Source organism: Garra rufa, chromosome 3 (assembly GCF_049309525.1).
Source record: "Garra rufa chromosome 3, GarRuf1.0, whole genome shotgun sequence".
Taxonomy (NCBI): Eukaryota; Metazoa; Chordata; class Actinopteri; order Cypriniformes; family Cyprinidae; genus Garra; species Garra rufa.
Window position 1 is genome coordinate 34,270,250 of NC_133363.1, and position 21,981 is coordinate 34,292,230.

Sequence of the window (21,981 nt, forward strand, 5' to 3'; positions counted from 1 at the left end):
TTATTTTTTATTTCTTTGCACGCAAAAAATATCCTCATAGCTTCATAAAATTACAGTTGAACCGCTGATGTCAAATGGACTATTTTAATGATGTCCTTCAGACAGAAAGCTCTCAGAACAAAGGTCATATGGGTTTAAAACGACATAGGGGTTTATATTTAATGGCAGGATTTATGGTGAACTATCTTTTTAAGAGCTTTGAATGGAGGATGTGCAAGGCCAATGTATGATTTCATGAAGACAAAACACTTAGTCTTCACCAAAGTTATTATAGTTAACGAAAACTAACGAAAAAACTAAAACTAGAATTGAAAAAGCATTTTCGTTAACTGAAATAAAAATAAAAACGAGAGTTTAAAAAAAAACCGAAAACTAACTTAAACTGTTTTGTGTGTATACAAAACGAACTTAAACTAACTAATATTATAGCAAAAACGTCCTTCGTTTTCGTCTTTGTAAATACATTGTGGCGATATGGATCCAAATCTATACCGGCGTTTGCACCTTGCCCACTAATTAAAACGGAAGTCTGGGAGTGCGCGGAAGGAAAAAAACGTGAAGGAAACGGTACCTGAAAGAAACTGTGACCAAAGGTGTTGGATTGTTTGCTTGCGCAGACCGAGTGTGAACGCCAAAACATCGGAGAAAATTGGTGGTGCATTAATACCGGTTGCAACTTAAGTCCAGCCTGGTTCGCCTGCCGCAGGTGCTACAGTTTCTCTTCTTCTGATAAAACTCCGCTGAAGCTCCAAAGATTTGTGTCCCGGCCAGTAAATTGGTTGGCCGACCAGACGCTGCCTGCTTCACGCAGCAGATGCGCACACAAACAATCACACTGCACGAAAACTCACGCTCCCGCACTCACACAATACACAGTGCAAACTGATCGAACCTAAATTTATTTTCTCATTTTTGATTTTTGTCTTGTGATGTGTGAAAACGGTGAACTTTAAGACAGTTTCCAGTTGAGTTAAAAAAGAAAAAGTGTTCTTTTTTATGGTTTCACTTTCTATTGGACTTTTTGAATTGAGCAAGTGAAAATCCTTTTTCTCAATAAATTCATGTTTTTTTTTTTTTTTTTTATTATTAATGCTGTGAAAACGAAAAAAAAAGTAAATATATTGTTTTCCACTTAATTCTTTCCTTCTGATGTTTGTGTTGTGTATTATTTTTTTATTTGGCAAAATTTGGAATCTTTGCCTTGTCTGGTGCCCGAACAGCACTATTAAGTACAACCCCAAGTTGATTAAATTTACCTTTGGGGGCCGCCACTATTACAACATAAGCCTTTTGGGTTGAAATAAAAATCTATTTAGGCTACTTCACATTGCCTGTTTTATGCCAGGTGTTTTACCCGTACGGCACCACGTAGTCTGTGATGTCACGTGTCAATAGTCTGTCTGCGAATCATGCACCTGACAAATATCCTAATTTACAAAAAAAAAAAAAAATACTAAAACTAACACTGTAACTAATAAAAACTAAATTAAAACTAAGCAATTTCAAAGTATAAAAACTAATAAAAACTAGTAAATCTGCCTCTAAAACTAATTAAAACTAACTGAATTTGAAAACAAAAAGTCAAAACTAAATAAAAACTAAAACTAATGAAAAATCCAAAACTATAACCTTGGTCTTCACCAACCCCCCAATGGAAAGTTTATTAAATAAACTCAAGATTTAAAAACTCTTTAGCCTGATTTATATATTTTTATATAAACCTCAACTTATCTCACTTATCACATTCTTTTTTTTATATTTACCAAAATCTATTTTGTTCCCATTCGTGCTATCCATTACACCTGTTCCTTCTATTACCTTCCCGCATCCAGTTTGTTTTTCTCCATTTTCTTCCAAATTGCTTTCTCATCTCTCTTGTCAGCAACACTTCACATTTAATCTCCCAATTCTGTGATAAAAGGCAACTTCATTTTGAATTACATCCTCAGTAATAAAAAAGCACCAACATTCACCAGATAACACAACACGCTGAACAGAAATTACAAACACCATAAAAAAAAAATGAAAGCAAGAATGATGACCATAACTCTCTTATTGATTTGCTTGCAGAGCAGATGCAGTTCCCCAAACATCTTCATAATGCAATCATAGCGCTCTCTGAGGCTACAATAATCTCTCAGTGGTCCTAAACAGTGGGACACCACAGATGTACAGCACAGAATTACACTGCATTAGGTTATCATGGCCGCCTGGACTAACAGATCTAAAACCAGAGTAATTTTTCCATTAGCTATATGATGCAAGAAGCATGGCTGAGATGGGAGCAGCACTTGTGCAGTGAAGATCCAAAGCAGCACCAATAAACTTTAACAACCTAAGACAAGCACTCTCAATGCTGCAGTGCTAATGACCACAGCCTATTGGTTCTTTTGTTTGCTTGCAATAAGGATTATCAAGACATCAAGCTCCCGAACAGCAACAACTAGTGTAATTATTCAGTTTTCCAGAAACATGATACACAAAAATATTTTAAACTTTAAGGGAGCTCTTCAAAATACTGACATATAAATTCCTATGGACCACAGTAGCCTGTGTTAAGAAACAGCTAGAGGGGTGTAATCACTCATCCGCCTGTGTGTGTGTGTGTGTGTGTGTGTGTGTGTGTGTGTGTGTGTGTGTGTGTGTGTGTGTGTGTGTGTGTGTGTGTGTGTGTGTGTGTGTGTGTGTGTGTGTGTGTGTGTGTGTGTGTGTGTGTGTGTGTGTGTGTGTGTGTCTGTGTGTGTGTGATCAGCACAACCAGAAGTGCAACACTCATGAACCTGCTCCAACTTTTTACTGCAGACAGTATGTTACAGCAACACATTAAGGGTCTCTTTAATCTGCATTACAGGGAACACTATACATTATTTTAGTTAATGCGTCTAAATGATTCCTAGGGAACACACTGGAAAAACGTGTAGCTTGAATCTACATGCATAATGCATCAATTTAATTATTCTAACTTAATTGGGAATGCAGTAAATGTTATTCTGCTTGCTGTATTTGAAGTAGATGGAGCAGGTTGAAACATGATTAAAATTATATTACTATGCCTATGACGTAGCTTATTTTAAGCGAACAGTTCCTCATAGCCACTAGCAAGTTTGATATTGGATGTAATTTTATTTTTATTAATAATCACCAGTAACATTATTTCTAATTCAAGTTTCATCACACAGCCAAGGGAAGAAAGTATGGAAGCCCATTTTCACCACTGAATAAAAAAAATAAGAAAAAGGTAATCGCAACATTTTATCTCACAATTCTGACTTTTTTCCCCCTCAGAATTGCGTGATACAAGCTTGCATCACTTTTTGTCAAGTAAAGTCAAGTCACCTTTATTTATATAGCGTTTTTAACAATACAGGATGTGTCAAAAGAACTTTACAGTATTAAATAGGACAATAGTGTGTCAATAATGCAAAAGGACAACAGTAAACAATCAATTTTCAGTTAAAGGCAGTTCATCATTGAATTCAGTGATGTCATCTTTTGTCCTTAGATTTATATAAACTCGCAATTGTGAGTTATAAAGTTTATTTGTGACTTTTTTCTTAGAATTGCGAGTTTACATCTTGAGTTTGTATTATGCAACACTAAGAAAAAAAGTCAGAATTGCAAGTTTATATCTTGTAGTTCTGACTTTATTACTCGCAATTGATGATGATAAAAATCCACCCAGTGGTATTGTTTTAATCTTTAAAAGTAATATCCCCTTTTTCAAATCAGGTCATTCTCAGCTTCTTGTCGGTGTGACGAAACACAGTCAGAGGTCGCTCCCACGATAGTAGATTGACATGAGCGTCTTACCTTAGACCTGCCCTCACCGAGTTGAAATTGTCCGACTCCGATTGCCATTGTGTCGGTGCAGGGGAAGACAAGAATGTCTCAGATTGAGCGATTGAGGTGTTCTGTTGTTGGATGTAATACTTAACATAGCAGTCGTCATTTACTCCCAACATCTGAGCTGCTGAAGACGCAGAGGATTAATGTTACTTTCATTTTTTAAAAGGAAAGTGCCGATTCTGATCTACATATCCATCTATGTTTGTACGAATCATTCGTGATGCAGCTTCAGCCACAGCAGGAGTGAGTATAAGGGTTTTTTATAAATATTTGCAGATGGCCTTTCTTAATAATGTGCTTGTTGGCAAGTTTCGCTGCTAAATGTGGCTAAAGTAAACATCACGTCTCATCATCCCAGGCAGAGAGGGGCGGGCGAGCAGAGCTCATTTGCATTTAAGGGGATACCATGCAATAATATTAGTTGATTTTGACAATGTAAAAGGGTGTTTTTTTACACTACTCAAGGCCGCCTTAATGCACGGGCTTACCTGGGCTGAAGCCCAGGGGCCTCGCAAGTTTAGGGGCCTCCGATGGTCGTTTTTTTTTTTTTTTTTTTTCTCGTGTTCAAGGCTCTAAAGCTATTATCTGAATGTCTATATAGTTGCTTACAATGTTAGTCAGTCAGACTGACAGCTCCCCCGTTACAGGTGAAGTGACATGTGACAGCCCACCACCAGGGGTGGTCTCCCTTTCCTGCGCTACTGGGTGTGACCGTGTCATTAATTTAGTCGGAAGTTTGAGAGCGGTGATCAAAATAAAAAATGAGTTGGAAGTTTGAGAGCGGTGCCCAGAAAAGAAAAAACCTTATTAAGAAGGAGTTGCGCGAAAAATCTCTGCTAAAGAGCATCCCAAAGCTCACCGGATTTTTTAAACCAGCCTCTAGTGCTACTGAAGATGCATCCAGCACTGGAGAAACATCGCTTCACACACCGGAGGGAGCGGAGGTGCAGATATTTTAATAACAATATTATGGTGTTTTCTGGCTCAAAGAAGGAAAACTCACATTGTTGCCAGATCTTGAAAGAAACTAATGCATTTTATGATGTAGATTACACCATTTTAAAACGAGACTAAATTGAGTGGATGGCGGCGGGATTTGGGGGGCCTACAAAACCTCTCAGCCCCGGGGCCTCCCATTAGGTTAAGGCGGCTTTGCCACTACTATTGAGACTTTTTTACCAAAGTATTTTATAGATTTCCATTAAGACCCTAAAGAATCATATGAACTTGTGGAAAATGGGCATCTGATGCCCCATTTAAAAAAAAAAAAAAAAAAATCAGAATTGCAAGATAACTAAAATCTCACATTTGTGACTTTCTGAATTGCAAGTTTATATCTTGCAATTCGGCTTTATAACATGCAATTGCGAGTTTATATCTCACAATTTTGTAGAGCTGCAAAATGATTAGTGTGATTAATAAACTCAAAATAAGTATGTTTGCATACTATATGTGTGTACTGTGTATATTTATTATGTATAAATGAATACACACGCAAACATGTATATATTAAGGAAAAATATGTTCGATTTATATTTAAAATATTTTTTAAATCATTTATTTAAAATATAAATCTTTTCTAACAATATACAATACTGTTCAAAAGTTTGGGGTCAGTACATTTTTATTCTTTCACTTTTTTAAAGAAATTATTACTTTTATATAATTAAAAGTGTGTTAAATTTATAAAAAGTGATAGTAAAGACTTTTATTATTAATTATATTGTCAGAAAAGATTTATATTTTGAATAAATGCTGTTCTATTTGACTTTTTATTCATCAAAGGATCCTGAAAAAAAGTATCACAGGTTTCAAAAAATATTTGGTAGCACAACTGTTGCCAACATGTATGATTCTAATAATAAATCAGCATATTAGAATGATTTCTGATGGATCATGTGACATTGAAGATTGTAGTAATGGCTGATGAAAATTAAGATTATTTTATATTGTAATAACATTTTGCAGTATTATTGTTTTTTTTGTTTGTATTTTTGACCAAATAAATGCAGTCTTGATGAGTGTAAGAGACTTCATTAAAAAAAACATCACAAGTCTTACTGATTCCAAATTTTTTGAACAGCAGTATATGTGTGTACTTATATATACATAATAAATATACACAGTACACACACATATGGTATGCAAACATAAACTTTTATTTTGAATCGATTAATCACAACTAATCGTTTTGCAGCTCTACAATTCTAAGATAAAAACGGGCAATTATGACATTTTTCTTCACAACCCCAAGTTTATATCCCGCTATTCTGACTTTATAACTCACAATTGTATGTTTATATCATGCAATTCTGAGAAAAAAAGTCAGAATTGTGAGTTTATATCTCGCAATTGTGAGTTTATTCAGTGTAATTCTGCAGGCTTGTATTACGCAATTGCGAGATGTAAACTTGCAATTGTGAGAAAAAGTTAGAATTGTGAGATAAACTCGCAATTACCTTTTTTATTTTTTATTCAGTGGCAGAAACGGGCTTCCATAGTAAAGTGTTTGATCTTAGAGTGAAATATAGAAATATAGAAATATAGAGTTATATAATATTCATTTATTATATACAATAGGTATTTACTCTTTATTAAGGTGTATAAATACATACAAAGGCAACATTTGAAAGTCTACAAAACTTAGTTGACAAGTTTAAAGCATTTAAGCATAAACCTTTATGTGCGAAACATAAATTCAGTCAAGTGTGTCAGACTGATAATTGTTCAGGTAAAGTGGCCAAAAAGCTAAATTCATCACTACTCAAGAGTGAGACAGTCTAATAATAAAAAGCGTAAAAGCTTATAGTTAATTAAAGTCAACATAATACATTAGAGTGAAAGACGGATGTCTTAAATTGATTATGCACTAAAACTGCGGAACAAAGGCTCTTTCAATTATCTACAGCAAACAGGCCTACAACCAAGTAAATGAACAAAAACAAAAGAAGAGGTTTAGACTCAACATTTTACAAATCTGTGGACAAGAACCAAGAGGCCCTGAAATCAAAACAGAATCAGAAGCCTGACCAGCATAAACCAGAGGTTATATCAAATGCTTTGCAGGACTAAAAAAGTAATTCCTAGAAACACAGATTGTTGTCTTAGTAATTAAAGATATAATCCATTATAGGAAGAAAAAGTTCACTTACTTAAGCCCTGGAATGTCCAATATATTTGTGAGGCCTGTCCAGTTTATGTCCAATAGCTGAAAGAAAAAGAGAGAATCAAGCATATAGATAACATAAACAGACTACACTGCTAACACAGAGAAAATACAGATTGTCTGTCCAGAGGATGGAAACAAGCACAAAACCAGATAACACAAAAAGACAAACAATACAATATGTCTAAACATGCCTGAGGCAGTAATATAATATCAACGGTGATGTCAAGTCTCACTGTAAAGCCAGCACATAAATAAAAATACTATGTACTGTTTGTTACAGTGATGAGAGCAATCAGTGTCTCAGTGTACCAGAACATAAACAAGAAAGAAAGAGCGAAGAATGGATGGAAGGAGAATACAGATATAGAAACATCCATTAAAACTGGGATGCAATATAAAACTGTGCTCTTAGCCTCTTTCCCCCTGTGAATTTTTTTCAGTGTCGCCCACACTGCAGAGAAATATATATGAAGAGAAGTCACCTCTGCAGTGCATCACAGTATAGTCAGGCCGCAGGACACTGGACACCTCACACAGGACTCAAACTCATTCAGTTTTCCCACACCTGTCTCATTCAAGCCTTCATTCAGGAATAGCAGTAGAATGTGTGCTAGAATCAGGCTGAGCTGTGATAACCTGCTGTGAAATTAGCTCTGCTACTAATCTGGTACTGAGAGACTGTAGAATCTGGGTCAGTGACGCTGACTGTCTGCCACTGCTATATGCATGTGGTAAAGCTGTTAAGATCATTTTATGCTAGTTAGCAAACCTTTAAATAGAACCTCAATCATGCAGTTTTGCAAAAGACAAGTTTCTCTTTTTCTTTCAAAAATATATCCTATAGAGGATCAAAAATCCTCTATAGGCCAACTAAATTGGACTTTATTGAATGTGTGGAAAAATATGTGTTTGGTCAAGGACAATCTTTAAAGCAATAGATCTTTGTGTTTTTACAAGCACATTAAAGAGATATCACTGTCAAAATGATGGGAATTGTGTCATCACAAGTTGTTCCAAACCTGTATGATTTTCTTCTTCTGTGAAACATTAAAAATATATTCTGAGAAATGTTTTAGAACATGTCGATACAAAGGAAATCATTGGGGAACTTCTAGTTCTAGACTTTTTCCCCTCCATCAATGATAACTACAACATCTGTAGATATACACTGCTGTTCAAAAGTTTGGGATCAGTACTGTTTTTAAAGAAGTTTCTTATGCTTGTCAAGGCTGTATTTATTTGATCAAAAATACAGAAAAAATAATATTGCGACATGTCATTAAAATATAAAATAATGGTTTCAATTTTAATATACTTTAAAATATAATTTATTCCTGTAATGCAAAGCTGAATTTCCATCAGCTATTACTTCAGTATTCAGTGACACACAATCTTTCAGAAATTATTCCAACATGCAGATTTATTATTAGAATTATATATGTTGGCAACACCTGTGCTGCTTATTAGTTTTTAGAACCTGGGATACTTTTTCCCAAGATTCTTTGATGAATAAAAAGATAAAAAGAACAGCATTTACTCGAAATCTAAATATTTAAAATAAAATATATATATAAGTCTTTGCTATCACTTTTATCAATTGAACACATACCTAGCTGAATAAAATTATTTATTTCTTTAAAAAAAAATAATAATAAAAATTTACTGACCCCAAACTTTCGAACAGTAGTGTATATTGTTAGAAAATATTTCAATTTTACATAAATGCTTTTCTATTTTAACATTTTATCCATCAAAAGTATCACAGGTTCAAGTAAAATATTAAGCAGCAAAACTGTTTTCAACATTGATAATAAATCAGTATATTAGAATGATTATGAGTAATGATGCTGAAAATTCAGCTGAGGAATAAATTACATTTAATAAATTACATTTTAATATATTCAAATAGAAAAACGTTATTTTACATCATAATAGTTTTTCACAACATTATTTTCCTTCTCTGTATTTGTGATTAAATAAACAAAGCCTTGATGAGCATAAGAAACTTTCCAAACATTTGAATGGCAGTGTATCGTAATGGCTCTATATTCGTATTCAGCTGCAGTTAATGGAAGTAGAAATAATTCTTCCTAGACATTCTCAGTCTTCTGCATGCACTCATTACTGAGGACTCTATGATGTACTCAGTGATGTAAAGTTAAACATTTCCTGCTGTTTTACAAGAACCAAGCCACTGCCCACTCACATTCCACACTGACTTCTGCCTTATCTTCTTTCAGCATTCACAACCTTATTTAATAGTCATCTCATCAGATGTCTTCAAGACACTCCTTCCTTGAGATCCTTTCTTCCTAACACTCACCCTTTGTACGCACAGTAGAAACATGTTTATTCACATTAAAGACAACGCTCCTTTATATATTATGGTAAAATAGATGTTTTGGGGGAAAAGCTCACACTGAAATTCAAGTTAAACATAGGTGCAGGACATGAGGCAGCAAATGTGAAAAATGTCCACACAGTAATATTACAGTTCCATCTTTATCAGAAACAAAGAAACTTCAGTCCTCATTAAGGAATAGTACATACAATAGTAGTAATAAATATAATAGTAATAAATAGTTCATAAACTCACTGGCTTCTTGAGGAAGAAGAGGGAAAGAGCACCAACCAGCGGCATATTCCCCAAAAGTGGTTCAAGAATCACCCGCAGAACTCCATGTAGCTATTCATACATGCAGCCAAGTACATACAGAGAGAGAAAGAGAAATGAGACAGACAAGTCACATTAAACTTTGAAACGCTGGTATGGATTCTCACTAGAGGTTTGGTGTGTTTACCCTTCTCTGATTGAGCCTTAACTAAAAAAGCTAAATAAAAATTGGCATTCACCAGATTATATTAATGAAATCTTTGCTGTCTTCATTAGGAACAGCCCACTTTATCACCATTAGCCTAGCAGTCCTCAAATGGAATGACAAATTTGTATCTCATGTGAATTTATTTTGTTCTAAGGATGGTTTTCATTTCTGGAAAACAAGATTTTGTGAGAGAGCAGCGCTGTCAAACTAACCACTACGCGCCCCAGGCTGATGATGAATAGTTCAGGATCCTGACACTGATGCATTTATTATTTTACTTCTGACAGCACTCCACATGCTCAGTGATTTCACCTTCACAGCCATCACTTCAGCTCTGAGCAACAGAATTACTGTATGAGCTTCTGTTTTGAACAATCATTCATTACCAAAGAGCTGCTAATGAGAAAAAATAACTCAAGGGAATGTCCTGTCTCAAGTAGTCCTTTATGGAACCATATGTGGAAGAGATCACATAAGTTCAGTCAGTGTAGATTAACGGCTTATTCATTCTGCAATGCAGTGATTACAGTGGCTTGATGATGCCATAGCATTGTGTTATGTTGTGAATAGCTAAGTAACTGATTTTAATAATATTTTTCTTTCTTTTATTTTTTTACTCTATTTCTATTTCTTTCCTATGGGGAGGTACCTTTTTGAAAGGTACAAATCTGTACCATTTAGGTACTAATATGTAGACCTTAGGTACTACTATGTACCTTTAAGGTACTTACAGTCAAGCCTGAAATTATTCAGACGCCTGGCAAATTCTGACTTAAAGTTACTTTTATTCAACCAGCAAGTTATTTTGACCGGAAATGACACAGGCTTAAAATTATTCATACCCTTTGCAAACTGTCACAGTCTATGGGAAAATCCAAAGTTCTATACCATTCCAAATAGTCAAAGCTGTTCTAAAGCATCCTAATTACCCTGATTCATTGAAGCTGTTTCAATCAACAGGTGAAAAACAGAAGCTCTCTGTTGTTGGTTTGTGGACAGTCATGGCTAAGACAAAGGAGCACACTGAGGACCTGCGGCTGCTCACAAGTCAGGAAAGGGCTAGAAGACCATATCTAAATGTTTTGAAGTTCCAGTGGCTACAGTGCAAAGTATTACTAAAAAATACAAGACGTTCCGCACTGTGAAAAATCTCAGAGGATCTGGTCGAAAAGTGAAAAGTGACACCTGTGCTGGCCAGGAGGATAGTGAGAGAGGTGAAAAAGAATCCAAGGATCACCACCAAGGCCATCCTGATGAATCTGGGCTCTGCTGGTGGCAACATCTCAAGGCAGACAGTCCAACGAACACTGTACACCACTGGGTTTAGTGTTGGGCGATATGCTCAATTTTCATATCGCCCTATCGTCAGCCTGAGAGATCGCCGATACACGATACTATCGTTCTAATTTAATAATGTACTAAATTCCTTATTCATTTTGTAAAGGTAGACTTGCTATTGGCATATGATTAAGTTGTGCATGTAGAGCGCTGACTGTAGTTCTGCCGGAGTTGTTCAAGTTACTTTCGGTTTCATTCTCTGCTATCGTCACTCGTCAGTGAGTTGTAGATGTGCGTGCATGAATGTAAATGAATGAATCTTTCTTTACCCGTCATATGTTACCGCTGTATATCTGACCGTTGTCATCAGGTGATGTTGTAGTTCAGTTCATATTGAATGCGGAGAAGTGATGCGCGTGTAATTCACGTGCGTATGTTTAGTGCCATTTGATCGCATCGTAATTCTAATTAACATATAGATGTTACTGAGATGAATGTTTGTGTTTACTATATACAGACCGATTGGTCTTCTGTTTTATGGTCAGATGAAACAAAAATTTAATTGTTTGTCCACAATGATGTAGCCTTCATTTGGCGTAAAAAAAGGAGAAGCCTTCAACCCTAAGAACACCATCCCCACTGTCAAACATGGTGGTGGGAACCTAATGTTTTAGGGGTGTTTTTCAGCCGGTGGACCAGGGAACCTAATCACAGTAAACGGCACCATGAAAAAGGAGCAATACATCAAAATTCTCAACAACAACATCAGGCAGTCTGCAGAGAAACTGGCTTTGGGCACCAGTGGACATTTCAGCACAACAACTACACAAAACACACAGCAAAAGCTGTGAAGAAATGGTTAGCAGACAAAACATTAACGTTTTGCAGTGGCCCAGCCAGAGTCCTGACTTAAATCCAATTGAGAATCTGTGGAGGAAGCTAAAGATCAGGGTGATGGCAAGGAGACCCTCCAACCTGAAAGAGTTGGAGCTCAGCGCTAAAGATGAATGAAAGCTGGTCAGCAATTATAGGAAGCGTTTGATTGTTGTAATAGCCAATAAAGGCTTTTCTATCGATTATTGAGAAGGGTATGAATAATTTTGGACATGCCACTTTTTGTTCAAATGTAAATAAAAGATGAGTAATAATTTTTTCCACAATGATGCCTCTTGTACATCGTCTTATTATCTTCTGGGAGATGTCTGTGTCATTTCTAATAAAAAAAAAAAAACTTGCTGGTTGAATAAAAGTAACTTTAAGTCAGAATTTGCCAGGAGTATGAATAATTTCGGGCTTGACTGTATATGCACCCTATAGGGGTAAATAAGGTACAAAAATGTAACTTCTGAAAGCTTACTGCCCCAGTGACAGCTTTTATACCTTTTTTTCTGAGAGTGCACGAAAGATGCTATATACATACACTTGGCTTGCCTTACTCACTAATTTGAATTTTGTGACTTGTAAAACGCAAAAGTATTTCATTATATTATTGTACCTCTTTTGCCAGTGGGTAATTATTTTATGAGTGCTCTTAAAGCCATGAAATGTGCTAATATGTTTTTCTGGAACTGAGCAAAGATGGCAGCCTTACACTTCACTTGCAGAGATAAATGGCAATGCGAACAGCTCTCTCCAGTCCAGGTATTATAAAGCTCCTCGCTATATAGTAAAAAATACATCATACATAAACACAGCATGCTGTCACACAGAGAGTTTACTCTGCTATGCATTTAATGCAATAGAATGAAACAAGTCCATAAATCATGTACAAAACGGTCATTGTGTGAGCATGTGTGTGTGTATCTGATCATGCACTACAAACGGTACAAGGGCATTTTAGTATTTGGTTACACGCCTCCCTATAAATACACACACACCCTTTCTGTAAAAATAAAAATAGGCTCCGTTCTACAGTCGACTGGATTCCTTCCATGAAACACGTGGTTGCGTCACAATATAGGAAAGAGCTTCTCTGTATCCAACAAATTAACTCTCTGGCCTTGGCTAACATAATCCATTGAGTCATGGAAGATGGAAGATGCCATACATAACAGTGCTGCTGTATACATGTGGTGTGAACAAACAACAGTGGAGAATACAATCCTACTGCTTTATGTGGCACAAGAGCAGAGAATATCACTTTTAAAATGTTTAATGAGAAGATGATAACAATATACCTGTATACTTTTGATCCCTGCTCTACAGTAGTACCTTTTGACATCCACATCGATTTCAGTATTTCCAACGTAGCTATAAAAGAAAAGATAAATATTAAAACCTGCTGGAAAACCAGGAAGTTAAATAAAAGATTGCATATATAATGTGACGTCACCTGATCTGAAGGTCCATGATGATCTGCCGCTTGTCCACGTTCTCAGAGTAAACTTTGACCCCATTGATTCTGAGAGGCTGTGACAGAGATGAGCACAGATGCCCTGTCAGGGGGTTGACATTTCTTTGACCAGCATGCATTCCTTCACAGAGCCCTGACAACATAAACTATTTCCATCTGACAGCTGGTCAGCTTTTCCAAAAGGTTTAAATTTCTTACGTCAACCTTTCTACTCCTGATGCAATATATAGCTTTTTAGTGAAATGTCTTTTTAGTGTTAAGTAGTGAAGCAATGTCTTATCTTCAATAAAATATACAAGATGGTCTTACACTGCAAATGACCTACACGGTTTTTGAATGAAATATAGTGTTACAGGTTACATATATAGTATCAATTATACTGCATTGGTCTTCAATCGACTTATTTATTCATTTCCTTTGGAAAAAATGATGTAAACTGTTTATTTGTTTAGAAATTTTACTTGCTAATAGTGCTTTAATAGACAACACAATGCATGCATGTTTCATGCCCTCACAATACAGGCTATAACAGCATTAACTCCCATTGTGAACTCTAGGCTGCATAAGCCAAGTATATGATTTACACAATGAAATGTTTAAAGAGGCTTTAGAATTAATGCCTAGTTATATTTACAGATTTGTATGAAATGTATACTGTGTCTTATAGCAGTGGTCTGCTGAAGCACAGTCTGTTCTTACTATTCAAAGGCTCAAAGAACAGAAAGGCTGTCAGCTGCGGTAACTAGGTGTGCACACAAAAACACCAGAATAACTGACTAGAGGAACAATAAAACTAAAAAATAAAATAAAATATTAACTAAAATAAAATAAAATGTGTACCAGAGACTGAAAAAAAACACCTCAGAAATTGTTGAACACTTTTCCTGTGCAGCTGATCTGAAGATGGGTAGATGCATTCATCTAATTAATTGCCTTTAAAAGTACTTTATTATTATAAACTGATTCCAACACTGATTATAAATCAGCATATTAGAATGATTTTTGAAGGATCATGTGACACTGAAGACTGGAGTAATGATGTTAAAACTTCAGCTTTGCTTCACAGGACTAAATTATATTTTAAGTATATTAAAATAGAAAACTGTTATTTTAAATTGCATTAATATTTCACAAAATTACAGTTTTCCTTTATACAAACACATTCAGCCTTGATGAGCAAAAAAAAACTTATTTAAAAAACATAAATCAGTGTATAAACAAACAATTACAACAGAAAACCTTCTGTTATACAATAGCATGCCCTTAAATTGTTAAAAACATGCCATTCTATACTTTTAACAGGACTATAAATATCCTACACAATATAAAAATATATAGATACAATTTTTATAGGGCTATTAAATCAATTCCCCCTATATGTGACCCTGGACCACAAAACCAGTCATAAGGGTCAATTTTTGGAAATTGGAAATCTGAAAGCTTGCAAAATTTGGCCGATGTTCAACTATTTGAAATTCTGAAGCCTGAGGGTGAAAATCACCTTTAAAGATATTAGCAATGAACATTACTAAAAAAAATAATAATAATTTTGATATATTTACGGTAGAAAATTTACAAAATATCTTCATGGAACATGATCTTTACTTAATATCCAAACGATTTTTGGCATAAAAGATAAATAATGTATTTTTAGCTATTGCCACCAATATACCCGTGCTACTTAAGACTGCTTTTGTGGTCCAGGGTCACATATTGAGTTATATTGAGTGAATGAGCTAGGCAATGCCTACTGATTTCTTTTTTTTTTTTCTTAATTAAAAAAAAAAAAAAATCAATAGGGACATTGGTGACAGCACAGGAAATAATGAGGAGAAGAGGTGGAGACTCATGTCGTCTGTCTGAGCAAAACCATGTGGCCGCATGTGGACTGCTAAGCACTGCATTCCCTTTCAAGACGACACTCTAGGGCTAAATAACTGGATATGTTAAATCTCAAGGTGACAGAGTGAAACGAGCCAAGAAAAGTGCATGCAATACGTTGGTGTCTAAGTGTGGGCCTAAGCTCTTTAAAATACAAGCCAGCTTGACTGATGTTACATTAAGAATTATAAACAAAGATTCACATTCTCTAACAGGACACACTTTGTGAGCATTGAATGTTAATAGACAGTGAGAATAAGCATGAATACCTTATCTCCGAGATCAATCTTGGTAAAGCTGAATGTACTGAGGTGGGCATTGGCTTCTTTGATTGCTGGCTCGATTGTTCCTCTAAACAGCTTCTCCACAAACTGACACACGTAAGGCCACATCTGTTTCACTGTCTGAAAGGCAAAGAGTGTATCTGCTCAGTACTAAGCAAGGCACTTAAGTTATCTTCATTTCTTACTGCCACTGGCTTATAAGCTAGTCGGAAATGTATTAGTTATCAGAAAAGTTTAACTGTTGTTTAATACTCTCTTGACTGCTATGCTAAAAACAAAGTCTTCAATGCATGCAAAATATATTTTCCACAACAAGGTTGTGTGATACGGTTCACAGTTTTCATTTAAACAGGCTCAAGGACATGTTGTAACTTGACTAACTGTAAATACTCTAGGCATTTGGAATCTGTTCTCCATGACAACAGACCAGGTAGACACGCTGGGACAGCAAATACATAATTATTCATATATAAATGTACGATTGTGCATATGAGAGCAAACAAATAATATCTAAGAGATGTAGACTGCCAAATAACAAAAAAGAAAGAATTAAGCATTTTTTTTTTACATTCATATGATGTATATCACATTTATGAGTTTCAAAATGCTTTTTCAAAATTTTGGTTATAATATTAGTATCAATACAGTACTATAAGAGATTTTATCCTTCTCAGTTTTGTTGAAAACATCTAGGTTCTGCAGTGTTTCATGTAAATAGTTTTGCATGATTTTGAATGTTGCAGACATACTTTGCAGAAGCATGAGGCCATTCAGGTACATAAATTACGCCGCTGGGCAAATTGCCAATGAAATATTCAAATCAGGCATGTTTTTTTCAAGGCTGAGAGCCACTGAATGTATATGTACAATGAATATTTTAAAAAGCCACTGATTTTGACACTGATGGAGAAAAGGGGTTGCTACATGTAGTGTAACATGAGCAAAGCACACTGAATTATCACACCAGTGCACAGCAAATGTTAGAGAGTATCAGATTGCATATTACTAACTGCAGACACATGAATGTATGCTGGATGATGATTACTTAGAAATGTTGAGGGACGGGCAATTATTATCTAATAATTCTCTCACCTTATTTAACCACTCAACTCTCTCCACATCTGGATAATGAACCTGTTGGAGAAATATACAAATGTATCATGTTATTACGAGAGAGAGAACAAGACTGCTTCTGTAAACATGCTGCAGTGTATTCGAAGAAACCCCTCAGGCTATTTTTCACACGCACACCCTAGGTTCACAGATGGCATGGAATATAAACAGTCAATGTATGACAAAATAAAAAGACTCAGTCTAAACATGTGAAACATTCTCTATACAAAAAAGTGGCACCCATGTGTATTCTCCCCTTTTCTTTCACTTCAGTGTTATTATCATGTATGTGAGAAACAGGATCAAGGATGAGCGTAGCTGCAGTTAAATCCCTGCATGCCTAAAATGCTTAGCCTGCGTTTGTTTCATGCAGTGGGAGGGAGCAAGATAACACACTAACACTGCAGTGAATCAGGTGAACTACCCCTTTAACTTATCAGGTATCAAAAAATGCAGTTATCTTCCATCCAACAATGACCACACAAAGAACTTCTGAGAGCATGGCTACATTCACATTGCAAGCCTAAGTGTTCAATTCAGATATTTTGCTCAGATCCAGGTTTTTTTTTTTTTTTGGACATTGACATTATTTTGGTGGCCATTAACAGATTCAAGTGTGAACTGGTCACAGTCCTGAACTGACCCACATGCACAAAAGAACAACACAGCATGCTGTCATACAGAAGTAAATGTGGAGGCCACTGACGTTAGTGTTTATGCATTCAAATGTGATCTGCAGCATAAGCCAGCAAGTTTGCGGTGAACACGTGATAGGGAGGACAAGGATAAGATGAAAGTATGACAGATTTCTCGATTTTAAACGATTCTCATTTTTACAAAATGATACTGAGTCTTAAATCTCAAGAATCAATTAGTCTAGCCTGTTTTTAGTTAAAGAACGTAACATTGTAGCACACCTACCATCCAATAAAGCACAGTAAGCTCTGTGCTTTCTTACTTTTGATATGAAAGTCTCAGTTTTCAAATTCTGTACATTTTATTAAAATATTCAAACAATATATGGTGCCGTTTAAAGTGGAGTGACAACTCACTGTAGCGCCTCAGTTCAAGAGAATCAGCAGCGCGAAGCGCATGAACTGATCGCGTCCTCTGCTTTAAAGGTTGTATCAGCGATTTCTAGCCTGAAACATAAAGTGTCAATTTCAGCTGACCTTTCTTCACGATCCGCTCGCTGCCTGCCCAATCAGCAATCAGCGTCAGGGATTTGGTGTTGTGGACTTTCCTACTGGTGCAGGGATGTGAGGGAGGCGGAGCGAAAGTCCACAACACCAAACCCCTGACTTAAAAAGTATCTGACGCTATGGCAAGCCGTTTTAGCATTCCATCCTTGTTTGTCTTTTATGTTCTAAAACATTCCTTCATTATTGTAATTATTGGTGAAAATAGTCGATCCGGAAGCTCACATTGTGTTGAACTATAGATCTGCTATTTTCAGAACTTATAAGTGACACTACCCAACAGCAAAATACTTACTGACCTACATTAATTTGTTAAAAGACTACTTTTTTCCCTTTTTTTGACTAAAACCTTTTTGACTTTTCGTCGACTAAAACTAGACTAAAACCTTTTTGACTTTTCGTCGACTAAAATTGGACTAAAACTATCACATATAGAAGTGACTAAAATTTGACTAAAACTAAGAAGCATTTTAGTCCAAAAGACTAAAACTAAGACTAAATCTAAGATGGTTGTCAAAAACAACACTGTTTCTACATCAATCTACACTCTGTGCACCGTAATGACAATGCAAAAACAGAATTGTCACAACTTCATAAATTTATTAAAAATAAAACACTGAAATAAGAACTTTGCATAAGTATTCACACCCTTAACTTAGTTCTTAGTTGAAGCACCTTTACAGCCTCAAGTCTCAAGAGTCGTGGTTGTTTCAGACTTCTTCCATTAAGGGTAACAGAGACTATAAACTTCTGTGACTACACACTTTTTCAATGCAGCAGATTTTTTCTGAACTCTTCCCCAGATTTGTGGCTTGATGCAATCCTGTCTCTAAGATCTACAGGCAGGGCTTGGTTCTTGCTCTGATATGCATTTTCATCTGTTAGACCTTTTATTAAGACGTGTGTCAAATCATACCCATTCAATTAAATTTGCCACAGGTTAACTCCACTTGAAGTGTAGTAACGTCTACAAGCAAAGCTCCTATGATAAATTTAATTTGTCCTAGAATACTTATGCAATGGAAGTTTTTTATATTCAATAAATTTGCAAAGATGTTAAAATCCTTTTTTTTTTTGCTGTGCCATTATAGTGTATGGTGTGTTGATTGAAGTGAATTTTTTTTTTGAAAAGCAGTTTAACAGGCAGTAACATAACAAAATGTGAAAAAAAATTAAGGGGTAGGAATACTTTCGCAAGGCACTGTAACAGAATATGTCACATAACATTTACCTCAGAAGAAAAAAATATTCCGTAGCCATACATTCATTAGTCAGCTAGAAAACATAAGAGAGCGTTTTGGCAAATATATGCACCATGTATCATATTTTCAGTATAATTTTACTGTTATTCAATGTTTAATTTATGTTTGAATAAATCAGTCAAGTTTTTGTGACAGCCACCATTTAAAAGTAAAAAAAAAAAAAAAAAATGAATTGGCATAGAAATATAATTATGTTATTGCAACTTTATTTTTATAAAAACTGTAATTTAAGCATTCATATACAAATCAGTTCATTTAAATTATCAATATTATTAGTACCAACTGACTCTCATGTATATTTTACAGCATTAGTTGAGCATTAGTTGCAGCTTTCTTCCATATTCTGGAATGTAAAAACTTTGTGTGTCTCCCGTCAACGCAGAATTCCAAGGAATGTTAAACCTCAGTGATATAAACTTCACATGAATTATGATACGACTATTCAGAAAGAGGTCACACACTGCAAAAAAAAAAAACAGACATCTATCTGACTTATGACCGAGAGTGGCCCAAATCAGAATCAAAAAGATCAGATTTCATGTGGTTTGTGCTGTTCACATTGTTATGGAAACAAAAACAGATCGGAGTCTATTAGCAAAACTAAAAAATAGGATTTTCGGCCACTTTTGCCTACAGTCTGAATGTAGCCTTGGTGACCACAAAAGGCCCCTGCAATTTAACATCTTAAAACTAAAGCTTTAAATTATAAACAAATGCTACACACAAGCAAAACAAATGTATAGGGCACATTTGAATCTCATCACTATGGTAACACAGCTGCAAAACCATAAACGCTTCTCTCCAAGACATTAAGCATAAGCTGAAAGGAAAATCTCAGGTAAGTCACATCAGGTTACCTGAGAATACAATGCGCTCTCAGCATGAGAAGATAATGCGTTTGTGGCACCTATGAAGTTAACCTCCTTTTGTATGTCCTATAATAGTAACATTTTTATTGTAATCTCAAGAGACAACATGGGGGTGTGTGACTCCCTTCTGCAGTGCAATCACTCTGAATTTATTTTAATCGCAAAACAGTGTCGGTGTAGCTTCGAGCAGAGTACCATATATGACAGCACAGCGCTTTCCTCAGCTAGCTCTCCCACTGACATATTTTGGCATAACCATCAATCAAGACAAACAGGACTGAGTAGCTAGAGCTACTCTAACCAGCACTAGACTGAGTATCCCTCCAAAATAAATATTAACTATTTTGTTTAGTATTAATGATATGTGGAGAAAGACACTGAAAGTTCCCATGGTAACTGTGTTTCTATGGTCACTAGAGATCTCTGAGGAATTCCTTTCATTGACAAGAGCATAGACAGATAACTATGGAATGTATGTATGAATTTTGGCTAGAGGCGAGACAGATTGTAGAGTTGCCGCAGTAATGTAGAGATGTAAAGACTAAAGATTCCTGACAGTGACATAATTTGATGAGAATGTGATAATCTGTGATGTAAATGGTTTGTCTTTCTAAAAATAGGACACTGAAGACTGTAAAAAAAAGTTGTTATCAGTGACATATTTAAAAAAGTTATTACATGTATTTACATATTTTGTAACTTTGAACTCTGTAATGCATTTAGCTAGACATTAGTGTAGCAAGCTTGAAGCCATTAGGCAAGAGATTTCGAGACCCAGATTCTTTAAGACCCATGTTGTTTAAGGACACCACTTTCAGCAAACCAAGAAAAAAACTTGACATAATACACTTTCCAGGAACCACAGAGAAACTGGACAAACAAGTCAACAAGTGTTTCAAAAGAAACGTCTTGGCTTAAAAGCACAGAACCACAAAACGTGAACAATCACAGAATCCATAACTTCACTGCTGTGAAATATTTTCTTAGAAAACAACTTCAAACTCATCAACAAAAACCAGTTCAACAGACTTCTAATCTCACACAGACAAGTTGACTCAAGCCGGAATGTAATTTGATTAAGGCTCAAGAGCAGTTAAGACTAAATGAAGTGTAGACCATTTTATGAAAACGTATCTGGTAACTGACTAACGCTACACAGACAAGAAGATGCATTACATGAAAACATGACACTTAGGGAATCCATCATTGGAAATCCCATATTGACTGACCACTAATTTATTATTCCCAAGATATCCCCAACATGGATGGTCAAGGACTGTAAGATGTACAGCTTTTTTGAACCAGCATGTTTATACATTCTCAAGGCTCCAAAAGACATCCCCTTTAATATAATTAATCACTGCTAACAATAAATAATTTCTTTAATAATTTTAACAGTATTTCACAATAAAATTACATATAATGTAGTTTATTGCCAAATATGGTAAGGTAATTATAGATAACTACTTAAAGGGGTCATGACATGATAAATTAAATTTTGCATTTGCATCTTTTGGCATATAATAGGTCTTTGTATCAATAAAACATCCTGCAAGTGCATAGCTTAAAATGTCCCCCTCATTATGAACAAATTATTTATTTCATAAATCTCCAAAAACAACTTGTTTGGATCTGGGGCACAAACATTTGCATAAACACTGCCTCCAGAGCAAGACATTGACAAATAGTAATCTTCCCACCATAGGCCCCGCCCACTGGTGTTCAGTCGCTTAATGGCTGACACTCTGAATGTGAGTGTTGCGTCACGTCAAAAGCAAATAGAAATTGCAATCACTGTCGCTATCTTGTCAACGCTGGATGCAGTATACTGATGTGTGTTCGCCTTGATCGTGTCAGTGGACTGATGGGAGCATTTTGTTTTGTAAACAAGGCACAGTGTCATGG

General features: G+C 35.5%; 1 protein-coding gene across 1 annotated transcript in view; it reads right to left on the minus strand.

Moving 5' to 3' along the window:
- Positions 1-21,981, minus strand: part of esyt2b (extended synaptotagmin-like protein 2b) — a 41,086-nt gene that overhangs the window by 15,514 nt on the left and 3,591 nt on the right. The window contains exons 2-7 of the mRNA XM_073836996.1: positions 16,726-16,767; positions 15,619-15,753; positions 13,448-13,524; positions 13,293-13,365; positions 9,612-9,701; positions 6,999-7,054 (exon numbers count right to left, since the gene is read on the minus strand). Of these exons, the coding sequence (XP_073693097.1) occupies positions 6,999-7,054; positions 9,612-9,701; positions 13,293-13,365; positions 13,448-13,524; positions 15,619-15,753; positions 16,726-16,767 (473 nt within the window). The remainder of the gene's footprint in view (positions 1-6,998; positions 7,055-9,611; positions 9,702-13,292; positions 13,366-13,447; positions 13,525-15,618; positions 15,754-16,725; positions 16,768-21,981) is intronic.